This window comes from Primulina tabacum, chromosome 15 (genome assembly GCF_025594145.1).
Source record: "Primulina tabacum isolate GXHZ01 chromosome 15, ASM2559414v2, whole genome shotgun sequence".
NCBI lineage: Eukaryota > Viridiplantae > Streptophyta > Magnoliopsida > Lamiales > Gesneriaceae > Primulina > Primulina tabacum.
In genome coordinates, this window is record NC_134564.1 from 29,769,540 (window position 1) to 29,787,848 (window position 18,309).

The 18,309-nt window shown below is 35.8% G+C and overlaps 1 protein-coding gene and 1 long non-coding RNA gene across 2 annotated transcripts; one reads left to right on the plus strand and one right to left on the minus strand.

Annotated features, from left to right (window-relative positions):
• The first annotated feature begins 6,615 nt into the window (after positions 1-6,615).
• On the plus strand, positions 6,616-8,791 carry LOC142526338 (phenylacetaldehyde reductase). The gene is made up of 3 exons (XM_075630663.1): positions 6,616-7,231; positions 7,507-7,856; positions 8,466-8,791. The coding sequence occupies exons 1-3, from the start codon at positions 6,731-6,733 to the stop codon at positions 8,626-8,628; spliced, it is 1,014 nt and encodes a 337-aa protein (XP_075486778.1). The 5' UTR covers positions 6,616-6,730; the 3' UTR covers positions 8,629-8,791.
• A 7,631-nt stretch (positions 8,792-16,422) lies between these two features.
• Positions 16,423-18,259, minus strand: LOC142526340 (uncharacterized). The gene is made up of 3 exons (XR_012815229.1): positions 17,999-18,259; positions 17,373-17,898; positions 16,423-17,083 (listed from the first exon to the last, which is right to left on the minus strand). It is a non-coding gene; the product is annotated as an uncharacterized LOC142526340 (long non-coding RNA).
• Between the last annotated feature and the right edge of the window lie 50 nt (positions 18,260-18,309).

Genomic DNA, 18,309 nt, shown 5'->3' on the forward strand with positions numbered 1-18,309 from the left:
GTTTTCTTATAACATGCTCAATATAATATTATTTAATGAAAAAATATCATGATATATTTTTTAATTAAATCTGTTGATATGTTTATTATTTTAATTTTTTAAAATACTCTTCATTATAACTAATTATATATATGTATGTCAATTTTATTCTTGTATGCATTGGTGTGTGATATTTTTAGTCGTGTATGTTTCGTTAAATAAAGTATAGTCCTATAACTAATTATCATCATCAAACTTCGCAAACCTTGTTTATCTATATGCTATATTCGATAAAGTTAATAAAAAGTTAACCATTTTCGTAAAACAATAACGAATACAAAATAATTGTTATAGAAGCCTATAATGTAATCACACCTTCATGGACCTGAGCCCCGAGCGTGACAATATCTGATTAATTTGATGATTTTTATGTGATCGTATTTTCCATATGTTCACTAAAGTCTAACTATTAAATTATTTAACATTGGATTGCAAGATAATTAAGTGAAAGATTAGAGAGCTATATCTTTAAGTCTAAAATTTTTTATTCTTGATAATAAATAATAACATTATATAGAGTGCGAGTATATCAATTTCAAAATAATATTACGAATAATAAATTCTTGAAATTCAACTGATAAATTAATTTCATATAAACTTGTACATAGATGGGCCTAAGAGCTGGAACTCGCATGGGCCAAAACCATACCAAAGACACCGCTATGGCTTAATATTCCATTGTCCCTATTCCCCATCTCTCATTTATTATAAGTTGCAACGGAGACTTTATTTTGACTGTCAGTATTCATGGAATTAAATGATTGGACAGATTCCACTTTTACTTTTACGTATATATATATATATACACGACAAAAATGTCAATTTTAATCTTGTATTAATTGACGTGTGACATTTTTAGTCGTCTATGTTTTGTTAAATAAATTACAGTAACTATGTTTTTTTAATCAATTTTAGTTTTTTCATCAAAATGATGTTACTAAATTACCAATATCATTGATAAAATTTGAAACTATGTCGTTAAACGCACATGCATATCTTGAGAATGTTTTTTTAACCACATACTTCAAAATATGTAACAATAATATTGGTCATTTAATTACATTATTTTGAAAAAAAAGAGACTAAAATTGATCAAAAATATGAGTAGGTTTCTTGTGAGACGGTCTCACGAATCTTTATCTGTGAGACGGGTCAACCCTACCGATATTCACAATAAAAATTAATATTCTTAGCTTAAAAAATATTACTTTTTCATGGATGACCCAAATAAAAGATCTCTCATAAAATACGACACGTGAGATGGTCTCACACAAGTTTTTACCCAAAAAATAGAGTTGCATGACTATAATTGATCTAATGAAAAATCTAGGGCGAAAGCCTTGCTAAAATTTTAAAATAACAGTGTAAAAATTAAACATGCGCACCTGCATCCGGTAAGAACTTTTTGTACAAATTCATGGGATGAAAACTCATTGTTTTTTCATAGCTTCCTATAGAGGGCATACATGATTTGAGATGTTTTGACATTTTCTTCTTGTTTGTCTTAGACAGGCTCCTCAAATAATCTACATATTGGATTATGTTAGAAAAAATAGTGATGTTCATGAAGAAATCATCCGTAGGGTAACTTGAAACCAATCTAAGAAACAAGAAAGCTCTTTTGGCAAATCTTAGCTTAGCTCATTCGTGTATCTATAAGTTTAGTTGAGACTAATAATTTAATATGTTCAGGCGACAAATTATATATGTTTATAGTATGTTTCTTATAAGACAGTCTCACAAATCTTTATCTATAAAACGGATCAACCCAAAGTAATAATTTTGACATTGAAATAAATTTATGGGTCGTGTCGGAGATATACGTATTATAAAATTGATTTGTGAGATAATTTTATAAAAAATATTGTCTAAATCCAATAATTTTTTTAGCTTTTAATCAAGCTATATGTATGGGGATGTGACGGGGTTGATATTGATGATAACTATATATTGTGCAACGAATGCAGCGGCGGGAGACTCGTGAGTCCTTTTACTGCCGCCAACTGCATGAAGTTGACCCTCCTTAATAATTAGGACTTATCCACGTTAATTCATATTTGCTATTTTTCATTTCAACTTGGACATTTCAAGCAATCTACATTTCTATTTTGAAAATTTGTTCGTTATTGAACTTGTATGTAAAATAGTCCAGCTCGTAATGCCTCATATTCGACTACTGTCCTCACTGTATCAAGACGAGTCTTTCCAACGTACTTATGTCCTCACTCACACGCACCCTATGAAACTTCCAGGGGGTCACCCATCCCAAATTACCCTAAATCAAGCACACTTAACTTTGGAGTTCTTATGTGATGAGCTATCGAAAAGAAGATGCAACTTCTTGATATAAGTAGTACATATCAAATCTTTTAAGCCCTCCTCAACTGCACAGTCCCATACCTGAACAGTTTCGGAATCCCTCTCCTTCCGGTGTAAGATCAGTTCATTCATGTCCCCTCTGTCTTGAATCCTGCCAGGAGCCGCTCATTGTCCGTGCAATCTCATGGCACCGACAATCACCCCCGTCCTCTTCAGCCTCAGGTCTCACACAGCTTGAATATATCTTCTTCTTGTTTTTCTTAAGTTGAGAGATATATTAGTAACAATCGAGTTTCGAATTTGAATTCTCGTTTCAAATTCAGACTCTAGATGATTTTCATTAAACTAGTTTATGTTGATACGATTAATTGAGTAGAAATAATGGTATCATACTTTGTAGTTTGTAATATAATTAATGTATATCGAATCGACTTTTAATATAATAATTACAAATAACTATGCATTGCATCCCTAATACTTACTAGCGAGGCATATTTTTTTATATATATTTATGACTGGATATTGAGATTTTGTTGTAATGTTATATCAAACCTATATATTTTTCGTATTTTGAGAAAAGTTTATGTCACTTCATCACCAGTATGTATGTTTTTTTAACTGGAGAAGAAGTTTGTTACAACTGAATTTCGAATTAGAATTATCGTCTCAAACTTGAAACCTTGGTGCCAGCTGAGCTATAAATTATCAACGGATTTTGAAAAACTTTAGGAATGCAAAATCATACTTTTAAATTTATTAAAAACCAAAACAAAGACGATAATATTTATGTAAAATTTGAATATTTATAATCATAATATGCTCTTAAAGAGGATACGTATTCTATTTTTCAAAAAATATTACTTATTCTAATAACAATATAAGCTATTCTAATTCTATGGTTTTTATTTAGTTTCCTATATATCATTATCTTAAATATAATATATAATAAAATATAAAATATCAATTCATTGTATCGTGCATATGTATACTCAATGCCCATCCAATATGATTTTATGTTTGGAGGCCCAATAGTACCATTGCAAAAGGCCCTGTAAGTCCATGGACGGTTTCAGTTGGACTCGAGAGGCCCATTAACGGAAAGATGCCACTAGTCTCTTCATATATTTTCAATCAATTTCTGTCTTTTTTTAATTTTATAACTAAGTTAACATTTTGACAAAAATTTGTGTGAGACGATCTCACATGTCTATTTTGTGAGACGGATCTCTTATTTGGATCATCCATAAAAAAGTATTACTTATTATGCTAAGAGTATTACTTTTTACTGTAAATATCGGTAGGGTTGACATGTCTCACAGATAAAGATTCGTGAGACCGTCTCACAAGAGACCCACTCTTTTATAAATTAAAAATTATAAATCCTTTTTGTTTTTTATTTTTATTTTTTTGTTTTTAACTTTTATGTAACATATATGATAAAAATAGCAGTTATATTTAGTTTTAAAACTGTCCGTCAATAAATTTTCGAAAATAATTTTTTTTTCCAAGTTAATCTTTCTCCCCAAAATCTAACTCCTCGATTCTCTATTTTATTTCATAAAATTAAAATATTTAAAAAATACAATTTTATGATCAAATAAAAGTTATGGGAAATAAAGCATGCTTAATTATATTTTTGTAACTAGATATTTTCAACCAAAGCTATCATAACGTGACAAAGTTTATTATATTATGTAATTTTATATTATTATTTTAAAATTTGAAGATATTGTAAATAATAGAAATAAAAGCAATCGAGTCGTATTTTGTGAGACATATATCTTTTTTGCGTAATCCATGAAAAAATATTACTTTTTATGCTAAAAGTATTACTTTTTATTGTGAATATCGGTAAGGTTGATCCGTCTCACAGATAAAGATTCGTGAGATCATCTCACAAAAGATCTACTCTAGAATAAATTAGTTTTAGAAACGATAAAAAAAAGCGTTGGTGAATGTAGAAATGAGTCAAAATGTTGTTTTGAGCAAGTAATACATCATAATGCGTGCATGCTTTGTTTATTCGAAATGTGCACAAAATCGATACGATAAGAATAGGTCTCCAAAAGATATATATTTCACTTTTTTTTAGATAAAGAAACTACCCAATAAGAATCTTGTAAAAATCATGATATATAATATTAGAAAAGTAAAAAGATAATACGCAATTAAGCCACTCGAAACTAGACTCGGATTTGAAAACTTCACAAGCTAGATGACATGCAACTTCATTCGCTGATCTTCATATATGTTATAACGATAAGAAAATCGGAGGTCTCAAAAATATCATAAAAACTTTCGTGAAACGTCCTCACGAGTCAATTTTGTGAGACATATATCCTATTTGACTTATCCATGAACAAATATTATTTTTTATACCAAAAATATCTCATGATTGAAATATAATAAACTACCCAACATAGTAATCATCATCATCAACTTTGTTGGGTTTTTATAAGAGAAAATTGTTTTTCCAATACTTGTACATGACAACTTTGTGATTTTGATCCGTTATGTAATCATAATTCAATTTTAGTCAAGTCTTTTATTTTATTTTATTTTTCAATTTCGGTCTTTTGTTTTGGAATTTATTCATTTTTGCATGAAACAGCTCACGTGACACTCAACACATCATCATCATATCAACATATCAACGTAACATCAACATCATGTTGAAAAAAGAATAAAATTTAAAACTGTACAGAAGTGAAGGACTAAATTGACAAAAGTAACATAATAAAACTGAAAATTTACACATGAAATATCCTAAAATTAAAATTCAATAACATGGAAAAAAATCATAAAGAGATAATCATACATAATCAAATTTGTAATTTTATCTTTTTAAAAATACTGCTACGAAGAAAGCATTTGGTCATCCTAATGATTTTTTTCTATCATATTCGTACACACACAGCTTGTACGAGTTTTGGACACAAGTTAATGGGTGGAGACGAGTCAGGTTTTCGGGTTCGGATACCCGACAAACCCGACACCAACCCGATCATGTCGGGTACCCGACTGCCCCGGTACCCGAGTATTTACGGGTATCGGGCAGTCGGTCGGGTACCCGCCAGGTCGGGTTCCCGAAAAGAAAACATTTTTTTAATTTTTTTTGAAAAAATATATTTTTTCACATTTAACAAAAAATCTTGTCATTGTATCGAGTTATGGCTAGTCATTATATCATAGTATGACTAATAAATTAAAAAAACATATGTAGTTTTCACATTTCACAAAAAATCATGTCGTTATATCATTTTATGATTACTCATTTGTCAATATATAAGGTTATGACTAGCCACAAAAAAATGCATGTATTTTTTAATTGAATAGACGGATAGACCCATAAAAAAAAGTAAAAAAAGAAAAAAATTCGGGTACCCGATCGGGTATCGGTAAAATTACCCGAACCTGATAATATTGGGTACTCGATAATATCGGGTACCCGACGAACCCGATTTTTATAAAAAAAATACCCGATCCGATCGGGTTTTATCCGATCGGGTCAGATCGGATACCCGATACCCGAGAATAAATATCCACCCTTACATGTCATGATCCTATTCGGACACAAAATCCCAAAGCTGAGCAACATCATGACATGTGTAAAAATGACACTTCATAATTTTGTGTGTACACGGATTTTTATTAGTGAGATTGATCAATTTTGTTCTTATTTATAATTAAAAATAATATTTTTTCATTAATGATTTAAATATAATATACGTCTCATAAAACTGACTCGTAACACCGTTTCTCACTAGTTTTATTAGATTATGAAAGTTAGGTAAGAAGATTAAACAATCACACAAGTTGGATGACCGAGATTTGATGGATCAGAAAAATTAACTGGGTTATCTAAATTACTTCTTCGTCAAACCGAAACTGATTTGAGTTTTTTATTTTTTAAATTTTCCTTAAAAATAAAATAATCACATTCGGGGAGGAAAATAAAAGAGTTTCTTTACATGGTCATTCCCTACCAGGTCGTGCAAACTAATCTACGTAAATAATTTTGAGTAGGATTTTTGTGCCTCACGAATTTTTATATGTGAAATGTATCAACCCTACCGATATTCACAATAAAAATTAATACTCTTAACATAAAAAATAATATTTTTTTATAGATGACCCAAATAAGATATCCGTCTCACAAAATAAAATCGTGAGATCGTCATGAGTTTTTGACAATAATTTTTATATTATCTTACAAAGAATCACAAAATTTTAGATTAATTATCCCAAAAATCTTTCCTTTCGATTGATAAACCACTAGTTCTAACAAACCAATCTACATGATATTATATATATCCCAAACAACATGATCAAGCTACTTATATATATATTATATTATATATAATCGTATACAATGATCGCCGCCGGAGCAAAAACCACCGTGTCGAAAGAACCAGTATGCATCACCGGAGCAAATGGTTTCATCGGCTCCTGGATCGTGAAAACCCTTCTGCAGAACGGATACACAACCATCCACCTCTCTGTTTTCCCGGGCTCGGACCCTTCTCACATCTTTTCCCTCCCCGGGGCCGCCAGCCCCGCCGTGAGGCTGGTGGTGCACGAGGCCGACCTCCTCGACGCTGACGCAGTGGCCAAGGCGGTGGAGGGATGTGCGGGTGTCTTCCACGTGGCGTCGCCGTGCACGCTTGAGGATCCCAAAGACCCTCAGGCGGAGCTGCTGGACCCCGCCGTGAAGGGTACTCTGAACGTACTCGCCGCCGCGAAGAGGTTCGGAGTGCGGCGCGTGGTGCTGACGTCGTCGATCTCGGCCATAGTTCCGAATCCACGGTGGCCGGAGGGGAAGGTGTTTGATGAGACTTCGTGGACAGATCTTGACTACTGCCAGTCTCGACAGGTCTCTTTCTACTTCCTACTACACACGTAAAAATAAAGATTAAATTAAATTTTAAGGTCATATTTATATATTGATAAAAAATTTAATAAATTCTAATTATTATAAATAAATAAAAAAATGTTCTTGCGTGCAAACACTTTTTAAATTGTTGTGATATTAGTTAAATATTTCTTGCCATTAATGCTTTGAATTTTTTAAAACATATATAAGAGCTAATGGTAAATCGACACCTTCATCATCTCATCTGATACATGGTTATATATGTAATGTGACAGAAATGGTATCCAGTTTCAAAAACTTTAGCTGAAAAAGCTGCCTGGGATTTTGCGAAGGAAAACGGGTTGGATGTTGTGGCGATCAATCCAGCCACATGTCTCGGACAACTTCTGCAACGGGGATTGAACGCAAGCTGTGCTGTTTTACAACAGCTTCTGCAGGGTTCTAAAGATACGCAGGAGTATCACTGGTTAGGGGCAGTGCATGTCCAGGACGTAGCTAAGGCACAGTTGTTGCTTTTCGAAACTCCTGCTGCCTCGGGTCGATATCTTTGCACCAATGGCATCTACCAGTTTGGGGATTTTGCAAATCAAGTCTCGAAACTCTTCCCCGACTTCCCGGTTCACAGGTTTGATGAATTTTCCCTTTTCAGTAGATATGTCAAGGTTGTTATATATTTTGTCTTGCCAGCATATTTTGGGAACTTGTGGTCTTTTCTGGAAATTGCAAATAAAAAAAGTTCAAACTCGAGGCATAAGTGATAAGTGGAATACTACATTTGACGGAGAAATTTTGCTTTTATTTTTTGAAATAATGCATGAGAAAGGATTTTGCTGGTATTTCATCAGATTATGCAAGCATATCAAACACATTGGTGACAAATGATCAATGATTAAAGCTCGAGCCTTTGTGAAGGGCTGGATCAAAATTTTGATGTTCAAGCTTTTTACTGTGTTTTTGATGATGTAATTAGATTATTACTCTATTTCAAACTTGAAAGCATGATTCGAGTCAAAAGTAATTGACCATAGTCCTGAAATCACTGGCTTGATTCTTGAAACTTTATCTGATTGAAGTTTCCATGAATATGAAGGGATATGAAATTGCTCGAGGCTTAAGACTAGCTTGATATCTGTTTGTATTTCTCTTGCAACTCGGTTCATGGCTGCTGAATTTCGCAAAAATAATTAATCTTTGTGTTGTGTGTTCATATGTCAAGTTTACGCGTTCAATACAGATTTTCAGGCGAAACGCAACCAGGCCTGGTGGCTTGTAAGGATGCAGCCAAGAGACTGATTGATTTGGGATTAGTGTTTACTCCAATTGAAGATGCTGTGAGGGACACAGTTACTAGCCTCAAAGAAAAGGGCTTTCTGGGGCAGGAACAATCACTATCTTAAGTCCACTTTCAAGTTTATTTGTTTATATTTTAAGTCGTAGAAAACTCAAAATAATTAGTTCTCTTGAAGGTATCTGGATCGGATTCATTGACATTTTCTGCATATTTTTTGAACTACTAATTCAGTTTGATTCAAAATGACATAATTCATATAAAATTTTGCACGTGCCGGTTGTCAATAGCTTAGGGAAGATAAATTTTTATTTTCTATATTTTTTCAAAAAATATTTTCTAGAAGATATAAAAAACAAACCCAAAATAGACCAATAGATAACTACTTAGGCTCTAACCTTGAAGGAAGATAACCTGCACTGTATGAACACAGACTTTCATTAATAAAGGATGATCATGACCTCTGTTTGCTCCATAACTCGCTGCTGATGATGCAGATTCAGCATTCGGATTCAGACCACATGGAACCATGATGTTCTCTAGTTATTTAACCACTTCACTCATAGTCGGTCTGTGATAACCTGTACTCGTGGACACATCTCAAAGACTGATCGACAAACATTTCTACACTTCTTTCTGGCATACTAGAAGCAATCATGGGGTCAAGAAATTCTTGAAGACCGTACATATTTTTGGATAAATCCATTGCTACCTTTTCTTCTCGAAGTTTCAATAGCAATACCTTCACTACTCAAGAATTTCCGTTTCTCAGTCCGTCTTCTTCAGTTACAAGTTCCAATAGCAATACCCCGAAGATATACACGCCGCTCTTTTCAGTTAACTGTTGTGTAATATAATATTCAGGATCCAAGTATCCCTGGTTTTAGAAAAAGAATTCATGAACTGATACATCAGTTCGTGTACCATAGAACAACACAACATTTTATGTTCAAGACAGCGGTTGGAAATCTACTGATCATTTTGCCTTTAACTTGAGTGGTAACATTACCCTTTTGAGATTCATTCACAGGTTTGGATGGACCGAAATCTTTTACTTTAGCGTTCAATCGTTCATCTAACAAAATATTTTTTGATTTGATGTCCCTGTGTTTGACGGGAGGATTCGCAAGGTCGTGCGGATATTGCAATCCTTCGGCCGATCCAAGAGCCATTCGAAGTCTCCTCATCCAATCTAATCTGATTCCTATATTTCCCTGCAAAAAAGATTTTTCACTTTATCTATACCTTTTCCATGGGACAGTGGTTGCATAAATAGCAGAATGTGTTGGTCCCCGTACGGAATTTGAGATAATAAAACCCGAAAATAAAGAATAAATTGGACACCGAGATTTACGTGAAAAACCCCTAAAAATTATTAGGGTAAAAACCACGGGCAAGATGAAAAGAATTTCCACTATAATATTTTACTGGTGTACAACTCACTCACTGTGTTTCCAAAGAAAACACAAACTCTCTTAATACAGGAGAACAAACACCTATCAAATATTATAGAACACAATCAAATATGTGTATACTGAGAGAGGAACTCAGAATGGGATGCCTTGAAATGTTCGAATGATGCATCTATTTATAGATGATAAATAGATGCATCATCCAGTGTGAACCAGGAAATTGCGCACAATTTCATCACGCAATTTCCATCCAACTTTGTTGACCCACGAAATATGCCAACCCTCCACGTTTAAAAAACTCAGCCATCTTTGATTATTCCACCCGACATGCATTTATTGCATGTCGGTTACCGACATTTCTCCCACTTGGAGATTTGATTGAGAATCAAACACATCTCCACACATCCTTTCAATCTTGCCATTACCTGCTGCTTACGTTTCTGCTAGGCCACTTGAGGATCTACACCACTCAAATTTATCAGTGTTCACTGGCTTGGTCAGAAAATCAGCTATGTTATCCTTCGTATGGATCTTCTGCATATCCACGTTTCCTTCTTCTACTACTTCTCGTACAAAGTGAAATTGTACTCCAATGTGTTTAGTCCTGGAATGAAAGGCTGGATTCCTTGCGATGTGCAAGGCACTCTGACTGTCGCAAAACAAAGAAACATTTTCTTGTTTGTGCCCGATCTCCTCCAATAACCTTTTAGTCCATATTGCCTCCTTGCAAGCTTGAGTAGCTGCCATGTATTCTGCCTCTGTTGTAGATAATGCCACAACTGTCTGCAGTTTTGAAACCCAGCTTACTGCTCCTCCTGCAAGTGTAAACACATAACCAGTAGTAGATTTCCTCTTATCAAGATCACCTGCATAATCTGAATCGACATAGCCCATGAGTGTAAAATCCGATCCTCCATAACATAATGCAGCATTCGAGGTACCCTTAATGTATCTAAGGATCCTCTTAACAGTGCTCCAATGCTCTCGTCCAGGATTCGCCATATACCGACTAATTGAGCAATGTCCGATCTTGTACATATCATGGGGAACATCAAACTTTCCACTGCTGATGCATATGGTACTCGAGACATCTCCATCCTCTCTGCTTCACTGCTAGGACACATCTCGGAGGATAACTTGAAGTTAACAGGAAGATGGGTCGATATTGGCTTACTATCTTGCATATTGAAGCGTTGTAAGACTTTCTTCAAATAATTTTTCTGGGAAAGCCAAATCTTTCTGTTACTTCTGTCTCGGTGAACTTGCATCCCTAGAGTCTTGTTTGCTGGTCCCAAGTCCTCATATCAAATTCCCTAGCCAACTGTGCCTTCAATCCTTGGACCTGATCTTTGTTGGGGCCTGCCACCAACATGTCGTCCACATACAACAGCAAAATAATATAATCATCACCAGACCTCTTGAAATATGTACAAGGGTCTGCACTCAGTCTGTTGTATCCAAGGCTCATGATATAGGAATCAAATCTCTTGTACCAACACCTCGGCGCCTATTTGAGACCGTACATAGATTTGTTCAACCTGAAAACCAAGTTCTCTTTGCCTTTTTCCGCAAAACCTTCTGGCTGGAGCATATAGATTTCTTCTTCAAGATCTCCATGAAGAAACGCCGTTTTCACATCTAGCTGTTCTAGATGTAGGTCAAACACCGCATATAATGCCAACACCACTCTGACTGTTGTAAGCCGAACCACAGGAGAAAATATCTCATTGAAGTCAATGCCTTCTTTCTGAGCATACCCTTTTACCACCAATCTAGCACGATACCGTTCCACTTGGTTATTGCCATCACGCTTGATCTTATAGACCCATCTGTTTCCAATGGCTTTCCTCCCTCGTGGTAGTGTAACAAGATCCCAAGTTTTATTTCTGTCTAATGCCTCCAACTCTTCTTGCATTGCTATCATCCACAAGGATACATCCGAGCTTTGAGTAGCCTCGTGGAAACTCGATGGCTCACCATCCTCTGATAATAGACAATATGCAATGTTGCTTTCAGTGACATAATCTGAAAGCCAACCTGGTGGTCTTCTGTCTCGAGTTGACTGCCTCACATTGGAAACTTCAGACTCAACATGTTCTTGTTCTTCGTGCTTTGGTACTGCTTCACAAGAAACTTGATCTTCGTCCGTCTTATTTTCCACCTGAAAAATAGTAGTTTCTGAATTCGATGTGCCTTTGTCTCCCTTTACTTTATCTTCCTCGAAGATAACATCCCTGCTGATAACAAGCTTGTGAACAGTAGGATCCCACAAGCGAAATCCCTTTACTCCATCAGCATAACCCAAGAAGATACATTTTCTGGATTTCGAATCCAACTTCGATCTTTCTTGCTCATTGTACAGAACGTACACAGGACTTCCAAATGTATGCAAATGAGAATAATCTGTCGGCTTCTCAGTCCACATCTCCATCGGAGTCTTCAGATCAATCGCCACTGAAGGAGAACGATTGATAATATAACAAGCAGTTTTGACTGCTTCCGTCCAAAATGACTTTTCTAGACCCGCAGTCCTCAACATAGCTCTTGTTCTGTTCAACAAGGTCCTGTTCATCCGCTCCGCCACTCCATTTTGTTGAGGTGTGTAAGCCGCCGTGAACTGTCTCTTGATGCCCTCGTGTTGACAAAATGCATCAAACTCGTCATTGGTATATTCTCCTCCATTGTCAGTCCTCAGACACTTGATTTTCTTTTCAGAATCAAGTTCAACCCGCGCTTTGAAATCTTTGAAGACTTGAAGAACATCTGATTTCTTCTTGATTGGATACACCCAACATCTCCTAGAGAAATCATCAATGAACGAGACAAAGTATCTCGCTCCTCCTAGGGATACAACCGGTGCTTGCCAAACATCCGAATGAATCAGCTCCAATATGCTTTTGCTCCTGGCAGTAGAAGTGCCAAACTTTAATTTGTGTTGTTTACTGGTAACACAGTGCTCACAAAAGGGTAGTGACACTTTTGTAAGTCCCGGCAGCAGCTTCCGTTCTGAGAGAATTTTCAACCCTCGTTCTGACATATGCCCGAGCTTTCTATGCCATAACACTGTTAATTCTTCTCCTGAACCAATTGATGCAACAGCTAGTTCTACCTCTTTGTGTGTTTCTCCCAAAAGTACATACAGATTTGCAGCAACATTTTCCGCCTTCATAACCACAAGCGCGCCCTTCACAATTTTCATGATCCCGTTCTCGATACGAGTTTTGCACCCGATGTCATCCAATTGCCTCAAGGACAAAAGATTTTTCGTCAGTCCTTTCACATGTCGTACCTCCTGTATGGTGCGAATGGTGCCATCAAACATTTTAATTTTGATAGTACTGACCCCAGCGATTTACAAGGCATGGTCATTTCTCATGAATACAGATCCTCCTGAGACTGGTTCATAATGATCAAACCATTCTCTTCGAGACGTCATGTGCCACGTCGCACCTGAATCCATTATCCATGTGTCACAAAATTTGTGTCTGCCTTCTGCAACTGTTGCCGCTTCGCTGAATAATATTTCACCACTGCCTGAAGTACTGGCCACATTTCCTTGAGAACTTTTATCGATACTCGTACACTCTCTCTTGAAGTGCCCTTTACCGCCACATTTAAAGCAGTAAATATTTTTCTTCTTACTTCTTGACTTTGATCTACCTCGCCTTTGACTCCCACTGGAGTCACGGTCCATAAATCTTCCTCTTATCATCGGTAAAGCCTCTGCTTGCTTCGATGTTACCAACCTATCTTCCTTATTCTTGCGCCGGCTTTTTTCTTCGAGAACCGCAGTTAAGACATTGTCGAATCTTAGAAAGCCCATCAGAATATTGTTGGTAATGTTAATGATAAGTTGATTGTATGAATCTTGTAGATTTTGAAGTAGAAGCTCCGCACGTTCATTTTCCCCTATTTTATGCCCCATGGAAGTGAGTTGGGCAAATAGAGTATTTAGTGTATTGATATGGTCGGTCATCGATGAGGATTCCGCCATCCGAAGAGTATAAAGCCTTCTCTTTAGGAAAATCATGTTGTGTAGCGATTTGACCTCGTACATCTTTGTCAGAGTATCCCAGATAACTTTGGCTGTTTTTATCTCAGAGATATTTGACAAAACTTCGTCAGCTATAGCCAAGTGTAAATTGGCAACAGCATTATCATTCATCTCGTTCCACTTTCCATCATCTGTAATCTCCACCGGTCTATCTCCAATAGTCGCCAAGCAATTTTCCTTTCTTAAAACTGCTTGTATCTTTATTTTCCACAATATAAAATTGCTTCCGTTGAATTTTGATATCTCGTACCTTCCCGCCATTATGTCTACAACAATTTTAGTAGACTGGACAAAATAATCCCACCTTAAATAAAAAAATCTCAAAAAATCTTTTCTGATGTGGAAGATCAGTTTAGGCTGCAACCACAGAGCATACTCAGAATTTTAAGAAATTTTAAACCAAGGCTCTGATACCACTTGTTGGTCCCACGTACGGAATTTGAGATAATAAAACCCGAAAATAAAGAATAAATTGGACACCGAGATTTACGTGGAGAACCCCTAAAAATTATTAGGATAAAAACCACGGGCAAGATGAAAAGAATTTCCACTATAATATTTTACTGGTGTACAACTCACTCACTGTGTTTCCAAAGAGAACACACACTCTCTTAATACAGGAGAACAAAACACCTCACAAATATTATAGAACTAAGCACTTAAATGCTTATAAGATGAGAGAAAATTCGAAGAAGGGATGCCTTGAAATGTTCGAATGATGCATCTATTTATAGATGCGTCATCCAGTGTGAACCAGGAAATTGCGCACAATTTCATCACGCAATTTCCATCCAACTTTGTTGACCCACGAAATATGCCAACCCTCCACGTTTAAAAAACTCATCCAACTTTGATTATTCCACCCGACATGCATTAATTGCATGTCGGTTACCGACAGAATGGACTTGAAGATCCCTGTCATGCCCTGGAATCCAAACAAGCAAGACTCTTATATAATGGGTTTCACTAAAAACTGCTGCACCTCTATTCCGGCTTCTGGTTAACCCAAATTGGTAACATTTTAGGTTTATAGTTTCTCAAGACCATTCAGACTACTTCCACAATCTGATATAGGAGATGAGTATTTCAAGCCAAACACAAAATTTTATTTCTTTGCATTTTTTATAAATCAATTAGAAACAGTCATGTTTAAAAAGATTACACGTTAAGACAAGTTGTCACGCCCCATGGACGGGGTTGGTCGACACCGGCGTTGCTCTCAAATTTACATTCGAAAACAACGAGCCTCAAAAGTACAAAGTTCTGAAACCAGTCTTTTTTTCATAATACTGAATATTTCATTGTCTGATACAAACTCAAATAACTAATGTTTTACAGCGGAAATGTAAAACCAGACATAATAATGTCTTAACAGATGCAGCGGAATATAAAAAATATAAATCAGAACTGAAAAATAACAGTCTTCTTCACCAGCCCCAGAACTGATTCTGCTCTTCTTCTAACAATTCTTCCTCGTTCTTATCTAAGATGAGTTTGGTGGGTGAGTGATATGGTTGTCACTCAATAAGTGGTGGCGGGAATAACTCTCAGTTTTCGAACCCATTTTCAACAAAAACAGTAATACAAATAATATATAGGAACTTTTACTTTCAGAACATGAATCAGTATTCAGGAATAACATGTTTCAGAACAGAAATCAGAACTTAAAATTTAGCAAGCAAGCACTGAGCACGTTTGTGAATTTCATGGCTAAACTGATATCAGTTCCCTATATGTTATCTCCTCTAAAGGGTGATGCCAGAAATCAGGAATCAGGAATGTTTCAGAATATATATTCCTACAATTAGTTCACTAGGTTTCAGTGCTTCAAAATCAATATCATAAATAAAAAATACAGATACTTTGCTTCAAAACAGGAATTATCAAACTGATTTCAAGATATTTATACATAAGCCCACTTACTGTAATTTGCTTTCTCGGTTAAAGTCTGAAATCTGTTTGTTCTCGCGACTGGATTTTACTGCTCGAAAATAGGCACCCTCTCTTAGCTCGAATTTCAAGTGATAACTCAGGACTTGGGTAACACCAGTTTAGATGTTTGAGGGTGTTATTTACAGGTAAAATTCTGACTGTTAGCCTCCCAATTAATGGTCATAATCTATCATGATGTGCCATTAACAACCTTGATTCCATTTTAAATGCTTCAGTTACAAGTCATGAGCAGAATCAGTAGCTGTCTGCTGGAATTTCGTGCTACTGAACTCTTCTGCTGTTGGATTCTATCTGCCGGAAAAATATCACCTTCTGAAATATTAGTTGCTGCTGGAATTGTTAGCTTCTGCTGAACTTTTTGCATTGCTGCTGAATATTGCTAGCTGCTGCAAAATGCTAGCTACTGCTGGAATTTCTACTGCTGGAATTTCGGGTTCTCACACTAAGTGGCTAGAGCATGGAAAATAAATAATATCACCAGTTCATGTATATCTGATTAGTTTGTACTTTCATACTTTATTGTCCACATTAGAATATTGTAAAGAAAAGAATATTTCTAGCTTTTAATACATGTTCTATTTTTTCCTGAAAAAATATGGTTATTGGTAAAACATTTAAGATTACAGCATTCAGCGTGTGTTCCTTGATCAATTCTAGAAAATAAAACTTGTTATCATAATAACAGTAACACACTTAATCTAGAGTCAGAAATTCCTCCTCTTCGGCCTTGCTCTGGTATGTGCCGAATGACAACCTTATCAAAATCTTAAACATCTAGAAATGCTGTCATGTGTAATGTCAGAAACTTTTTGTTCCGTCCATAATTTCCATGCAAACAAAGAACTTCCTTGTTGTAAAGTCTCAAAATCCTCGCGAGGCTTGTATCACAAATAACGAGCATCCATAAGTGAAAAGGACAGAAGTATCTAAAGACTATCATTCAATGTGCAATTTGCTATGTATTAGCACACCAGCAATTGTTCACCTTGCTCGAAACAAAAACCCTCTAGATTGACAACATTCTTGTGATGAACTCGTGACAGAAGTTCAATCTCAGTTTTGAACTCCTGGATACCTTGTATAGATCCTTGCCCAGCTCTTTTAATGGCAACCAGTTGGCCATTAGGAAGAGTTCCTCGATATACCTGAGAAATGTACAAAATGAGAGTGATGTGAAACAAGAACTATACAAGAACTCATAAAGGAAATTTTTTCCCATATTATTTCATTTGTAGATATTTGTTTCCACAACTATGGTCTCAAAAGTTCTAAAGCCACAAATATGGCTCCATCGTTTGCTCGTTGCCACTGTAACAAAATTAGTTGTGAATAATAGAAGGGTTTTTGTAGAGATGTGCCATCCATGAAGAAATCATGCAGTGCAGAAGAAGGAAAAAGAAGCTGAAAGCATTAACAAAATGATGAACCTCAGACCTTCCTGTATCCACCACTTCCAATATCATTGGTTTCTGAGGAGTTATTTGTGCATTTCTTAATTTCTTCAAAAGATAAACATTTTGCTCCTTTTAGCTGTGGCACTTTGCACTATCTGTGGTTGGGTCCCAGGTCGCTGCGAGTAGGAAATGATGGTCACAACTTCAAGGGAGCATAAAAGATGGGAGTGTACCTAACTTTAGCTGATAGTGAAAATATGACTCAAATCTTTTAACTTGTACATCAACTGGGATAACATGTTTTTATTGACTTGCCACACATGACACATACAATCTCGAAGGACAGCAGATAAAGTTGTCGCTACCCAACCAACAACAAAAATTAATAGAAGTTATGCCAGAAAGCCTCATAAACATACCAAAAGGATAGCTCTTTTGGGCTGCCATTTCAGCTCTTCTCCTATGGTGGAAAGCATAAACTCCTGCAAGGAGTAATAGCAAGACAAGGACAGCTCCACCCACTGCTGCTCTTTTGATAACTTTATTGTTTAATGACTTGTGCGACCCTGCAGTCAGCCCTGAAAAATAAAATGAAAATCCACACGAAAAACAAACAAATTTTGGCATTCATTTAATGCTAAAATTTTGAATAGTAGACCAGTTTACCCGGAAAGAATGCATAGTCATGTCCAATGAAATAAAAGGGACCAAATTCACGTGGTGACTTGAAAGTTTGATTGCTTAGAATAAATCCAATTACAGAAATTCTTGATTGATTGAAATAATCTTGGCCGGATGGAAAAATCTGGAGATTCAGTTCAAGGGGGGCACACAATTTTCAGCAGGTGTTGAGTATGAGTAGTTAAACTGCTGAGTAATGGTGCAGTAAGCATCCGTTCCTCCTTCATCACATATTGGGTCGCCCACAAGTTTGCATACATATCTCCAAAGTAAGAAGAAAGTCCTTCAAAAACTAT